Raw genomic sequence first — 6,715 nt, 5'->3', positions numbered from 1 at the left:
GATTTAAAAGTAGAAACCAATCGTAGTAAAAAATCACTACAAACGCTCGCTGATTCGCTCCGTCTGGGGTGCGTTCCAAAATTAACCTTGATTTACCGCAGAGGTTATAATGGCCGGTATTCATAGGCCGGTATTCATAGTCGGGTCTTATATTTAAGATCATCTTAAGTACTGTTTTAAGATGCCATCAACCAATCACAGAGCCGTATTAGCATCTTAAGACATTGCTTGAGACGATCTTGAAATAAGATTTGACTATGAATACCGGCCATAGTCGAATCTTAAGATGCCTTTTCACGCTGACGCTTAATTGACACTTATTTTTAGGACTCTACAACAGACATCACGTGACTAAAAATGACGAATGGGTATCTTTATTTTTAGTCACGTGATGTCTTTTGACTCTGAAAATGAGTATCAAGCGTCAGCGTGAAAAGGCACCTTAAGGATCTTATGTATATCAATTTATCAATATGACAATTTTATGCTGAGAACTGATTGGTTCAACGGTCTTAGGCCGGATCTACAATAGGTATAGTAAGTCTTTTGCCATAAGAAACCAATTATAATTGAATGTTAGAAGAATAAACGAATATAATTGGTTAATTCCTTAGGGCTTAAGGCTTACTACACCTATTGTAGATCTGGCCTTAAGGCCCTCACACATGAATTGACATAACCGTAACAGTAAGGTTTCGACCAATCACGTACTTGAATTAGCCGGTTACGGCAGGTTACGGTTATGGTCGCCCAATCTGACGCGTCAAAACCTTATGTATGGTTATGTCAATTCATGTGTGAGGGCCTTTACTCATTAAAAGTAGAGCAAGGATAAACTGATGCTGGTAGCGTTAATAGCATCTCTCCGAATACACCCTATAGGTTTGTTCTGGTTGTCTACACTTTTACACTTCTACGAAAAGTATAAGTTCTTATTGGTTTATATTTTTAACCAGCCAATGAGAACTTATAGTTTTCGTAGAAGTGTAAAAGTGTAGGCAACCAGAACAAATCTATGGCCGGAATTCATAGTCGAATCTTATTCAAGTTCCAGCTTAAGCACGATCTTGAGACGTCAATGCTGTTATTTCATTGGTTAAGTAAGTCTCAAGTCGGCTCGAAGCTAGACTTAAGACAATGCTTGAGCTTAAGATCGGTCTATGGCCGGTATTCATAGTCAAATCTTATTTCAAGATCGTCTCAAGCAATGTCTTAAGATGCTAATACGGCTCTGTGATTGGTTGATGGCATCTTAAGACAGTACTTAAGATGATCTTAAATATAAGATCCGACTATGAATACCGGCCTATGAATCCCGTCCTAAGAACTTATATTTTTCGTAGAAGTGTAAAAGTGTAGGCAACCAGAACAAACCTTATGTCATTTTGTGTGTGATGGCCCTAAGTTGTAACCTAACCTGTTGGAGACCGTAATTTGTGCGTGTCTCTTCAAGTGACCTGTTTGCCGAAAAGTGAATTTCTTCCTCAGGATATATCCATGATAATTTAGAACAATCGGTGATATCCAGTTATGTATTCTATATGCAAGAGTACTCATCCCGCAACGGGAGTCGAGCACGCGATTACGTGCCACTTTTTCAACCGCACCGAGAAATGTCTCGTTGTCGCCGGCGCTAATATTATACGAGTATTTCGTCTGATTCCCGACGTCGACATGACAAGGAGGGAGAAATATACAGGTATGTTTCGATTTTAATTCCTTGTACACATTATTTGAATATACAAAGTAAAATGTATATTCTGGTCTTGCAGAAATACGTCCTCCTAAAATGAAGTTGGAGTGCTTGGCACAGTACACGTTGCATGGAAACATCATGTCTATGCAGGCTGTTCATCTCATTGGATCACAAAGAGATTCACTGCTGCTCAGTTTCCGTGATGCAAAACTATCCGTTGTCGAATATGATCAAGATATTCATGACCTTAGAACTGTGTCGTTGCATTACTTTGAAGAGGAAGAGATAAAGGTTTTAATTCATATTGAAAGGAGCTGTAAGCTTCTTGTTCTATTACGAAGAACTAAGCTTTGTTTTGAACTATTATCATTGGAACATCTATTCTTTATGAAATAATGCAAATATTTTAATCTATTTATCTCTAATCAATTAAATTTATGTTTTAGATACGTTATTATATTGTTTTATTATTGTAAGTTAAATACATTAAAAAATTTAATATTGTCTGTTTCAGATAGCAATTCTAAGAATCAAATCTTTTAGAAACCTATTTAGAAATCAGATTTTTTGCTGAATTATTGCTCTAATATTGATTTATCTATCACTTTAAATTTTATGTTTAATGCAAATATTTTAAACTTTTAAATTATATGTTATTTAAATAGGATGGGTGGACGAATCATCATCATATACCAATAGTAAGAGTGGATCCTGAGGGCAGATGTGCAGTAATGTTAATATTTGGTAGAAAACTGGTTGTGTTACCTTTTCGTAAAGATCCCAGTCTTGATGATGGTGACTTGCTTGACAATGCAAAATTAACATCTTCCAACAAGACTCCGATATTATCCTCATATATGATTGTACTCAAAACATTGGAAGAAAAGATGGATAATATAATAGACTTACAGTTTCTGCATGGATATTACGAGCCTACATTATTAATTTTATATGAACCAGTAAGAACATTTGCAGGGTAAGAATAAGTTTTATATTTATGCTATACCAAGGAAAAAATATTAAAGAGATTATTTGCATTTATCACACAATTATGGAATATGGTGTATATATAGGCGTATCGCAGTAAGACAAGATACTTGCGCAATGGTTGCCATATCTTGAATATTCAACAAAGGGTCCATCCTATTATTTGGTCTGTTTCCAATTTGCCATTTGATTGTTATCAAGCTGTACCCGTAAAAAAACCATTAGGTGGCACCCTGATAATGGCATTTATTCACTTATTTATTTAAATCAAAGCATACCACCTTATGGAGTATCACTTAACAGTTTAGCAGACACGAGTACAAATTTTCCATTAAGTAAGTGGAATTTCTAGTAATATTATATATATGATTTATGATGTATTAATTACTAATATATGTCCTTGTTACTTTCATCTTTGCAGAGCCACAAGAAGGAGTAAAGATGAGTTTGGAAGGTGCACAGGTAGCCTTTATATCTGCGGATCGTTTAGTTATTTCTTTAAAAAGTGGAGAGCTTTATGTTTTGTCTCTCTTTGCTGACAGTATGCGATCTGTGCGTGGATTTCACTTTGATAAGGCTGCTGCTAGTGTGTTAACATCATGCGTAAGTTTTGTACTTGATTTTTAATCACTGTGTACACACACATACACATGTATGTATTTATTAAATTTTAGGTATGTATGTGTGAGGATAACTATCTCTTCCTCGGTTCTCGACTTGGTAATTCGTTACTGTTAAGATTCACAGAGAAGGAGTTAGAAAGTTCAAAAAATCTAAATAATGGTGAGATTACTATTGAAGAAAATGAGAGTGAGGAAACTCCAGCCAAGAAGGCGAAGCAGGACTTTCTTGGCGACTGGATGGCATCAGATGTATTGGATATCAAAGATCCAGAAGAGTTAGAAGTGTACGGCAGCGAAACTCATACATCTATTCAGATCACTTCATATATTTTTGAGGTTTCAATGTTTTTTTCTATTCTACCCATGTTTATTTATTAATTTCCTCTGTTTAATTATTTCTTTCATTTTATTTACAATTTTATTTATAGGTATGTGATAGCTTATTAAACATTGGACCATGTGGTAATATTCAATGGGAGAGCCAGCCTTCTTATCAGAAGAATTTCTACAAAATCAAGCCCCGACGTAGAACTTGTGACAACATCTGGATATGGAAAAAAATGGTGCACTTTGCGTATTGCAATGTTCTATACTCCTCAAGTAATTACATATTTACATATTATATTTTATTCCATAATTAATTTAAAGGACTTCTGCAGTAAAAATTAAATTTGTACCATACAATATATATTCTTTAAAATTTTTTTAAATATTTAGTTTAGATAATGTTTTAATTGGAAGAAAAATATTTGGTATAGAATTATTACATATTATATATACATTTTTAGAAAAAACAAAATTCTAGATTAATCAGAAATATTTATAATTATATATTATTAAAATTAAACTTACGAATTATATAGGACATTACATTTAAGAAAATATAATTGTATTTTAATAAATTTTTAATGAAAATAGGTTGTGACAACATTTGAATTGCCTGGCTGTGAAGATATGTGGACTGTCATTGGCACGTTAAATAACGATGAAGTCAAAACAGAAGCAGAAGGTTCTCATGCTTTCTTGATATTGAGCCAAGAAGATTCAACCATGGTATAATAAAATTTTTATATATAATTTTTATATAATATTGCCACTTTATATCTATATCTTAGATGACAATACTTGATTTTTTATAATACAATTTATTTATAGATTCTGCAAACTGGCCAAGAGATTAATGAGGTAGATCAGAGTGGATTTAGTACACAGGGAAGTACAGTATTTGCTGGTAATCTTGGTGCTAACCGATACATTGTACAAGTTAAAGATCGGATAAAAGATTACAGAGACTGAAAGTAGAGAACATGGAATTTTTCTTGAAGGGTTTTTTTTTACGAATTGTTTTTTTCTTTCCCCGATATATATTTAAAGTACCGATCGCATTTCTAGCCGCTAAACCGACGCAATAATACTCGCAAGCTCCGAGACGTATCGCCCGCACTTTATTTCAAGGCGAAATTTCGTGTTCCGCGAACACGAATGATGGCCGGGTGCCATTTGTTCTTTCCCACCGAAGAGCACCCAAAGCCCTCACGACGAAGGGTCGAAAATTGCCGGACCGACCGCGCGCTGTTTTTAACAGATTAACCACCCGCTTGTTTGCACAGCTCCGGCGTTTTATAACACCGAGATACGCATGCCGCTTCGCATACTCGAGATTCAACATCGCACGTACACGTTTTTGCGTTCGTATCTATTGTTTTAAAAAAATTACAGGCATTTATTAGAAATGTTTCAAAATTTCAAACATTTTCTCAACATTCTCTTCTTAAAGAATCTATTCCTTTGTCATCGTATACCTATGCATTCTATCACTGTCTCTCTTTCTCTCTCTCTCTTTTATTTAAAAGAAAGTTAAAGAGCTTACTTTGCAAATTAATTTTCACCTTGACACTTGACGCTTATTACTCTTTGTTAATTCCGTTTCTAATTCTGAAAAAGCTTACTCCGTAAATTAATTTTTAACTTGACACTTAACGTTTGCTGCTTTTTGCTAATCCAGTTGCTAATTCTGAAAAAGCTTACTCTGCAAATTATTTTTTAACCCCGGCACTTACTTTGTTAATTTTGCTTCCAGAAGAAAGCGGAAAATAGGTAAATTTTGGTTAAACCTAGCTAGCAGCACTCGCGCAGCTACTCGAAGGAGCGCGCCAGCAATACTTCGATGAAGCGTGGGGTTGAATTGAGAGAGGATCGTGGCGTCGAAGGATCATTTCCGCGACGGCAAGCAATTTAAGCTGAAGCCGCGCAACGCGGCAAGAAATTCTGTAGTATCCTCGCTCGCGAAATCCGCAGCTTTATTAACGCGATTCCGGGGCGCTGCTGGCGGAAAATATTCGCCGCGAGCGTTCTCCGTTTCTCTCCTGCGGCGGAAACGTTTATTTTTGTTAGAAATTCAACGCGGGCGCGCGCGCGTACGTTCTCGCTGTGGAGGGTGCAGTATTTTGTTCTCTTCCCCCGTATATATATATATATATATATATATATATATACAACACACACCGGGAGAGGGAGAGATACTGCATCGCGGTGCGGTGCGGTACGGCGGCTCTCGAGCGAATTTACCGCGCCCGGTGCGATACCGTTAAAGGCAACGCCATTAGACGTACGTACGTAACAGCATACGACGGCAGCAGACGTATCGCGAAATGTACGTATACGTATCGCGACGGCAATAGTAGTCCCGGGCAGTCAGTAAATATGGACCGAAGTAGATACCATTAAATCCAGACGCGATACAGCACGCTGGTCGACTGCTGCTGCTGCTGCTGCTGCTACTGCTGTTGGCCCGTACTTCGAATCGTTCGTCTTAAATTGCCCCCATTAAACGCACGTACGCGGACGTAAATCCTCGCGGTGTCGGCCGCGGCCGCCGCCGCGATTCGATTATTCGTCCTATAATTCGGCTCGCCGCACCGCTTGTGCCTCGCGCTCTGATGCGCGTTACACGCTGGCTGCTGCGTGTTTGTTCATTACGGTCTGTTGTCGTGACGTTGATCGATCTATCACCGCGAGATTGCATGGAACGTTTGGAAAAGTTGGATAACACGCAAAGCTGATGATTACACGTGAAGCGTTTCGTTAAATTATTGTAAATGAAAATTACAGCAGCGCAGGGACAGGTATTGTATATCGCGTTATTTTGTGCAAAAAATTTATTAAACAATGTAACAAAACTATGTTTTTTTAATAGAATTATCGATGAAACAGAGTATATATTTCTCACACTGATGAAACTTTAAGAAGACGTATGAATGATATATTTAAAGCAGCATTGCAATTTTTTTAATGAATTACACGTTTAATGAAGGGAAGTTTTAGAAAATTTATTGTCGAATTAAGAATTGATATTGTGAGTGTAATTACAACGCGTGAACATTTTCCCCTCAACTTCAATAAAGCTGAA

At 36.7% G+C, this 6,715-nt stretch overlaps 1 protein-coding gene across 1 annotated transcript; it reads left to right on the top strand.

The window, feature by feature from the left end:
- Positions 1 to 1,313: 1,313 nt before the first annotated feature.
- On the top strand, positions 1,314 to 4,602 carry LOC118645179 (cleavage and polyadenylation specificity factor subunit 1-like). Its single transcript, XM_036285788.1, is given in 11 exon segments — positions 1,314 to 1,699; positions 1,773 to 1,987; positions 2,362 to 2,672; positions 2,770 to 2,810; positions 2,813 to 2,929; positions 2,932 to 3,018; positions 3,105 to 3,286; positions 3,358 to 3,642; positions 3,735 to 3,869; positions 4,225 to 4,359; positions 4,462 to 4,602. Coding segments are annotated over 11 exon segments (1,818 nt in total). The 5' UTR covers positions 1,314 to 1,530.
- Positions 4,603 to 6,715: the final 2,113 nt, after the last annotated feature.

This window comes from Monomorium pharaonis, chromosome 4, assembly GCF_013373865.1.
Source record: "Monomorium pharaonis isolate MP-MQ-018 chromosome 4, ASM1337386v2, whole genome shotgun sequence".
In the NCBI taxonomy this organism is placed as follows: Eukaryota; Metazoa; Arthropoda; class Insecta; order Hymenoptera; family Formicidae; genus Monomorium; species Monomorium pharaonis.
Note: the sequence above shows the minus strand (reverse complement) of the source record. Positions and strands in the feature narration are given on the sequence as shown.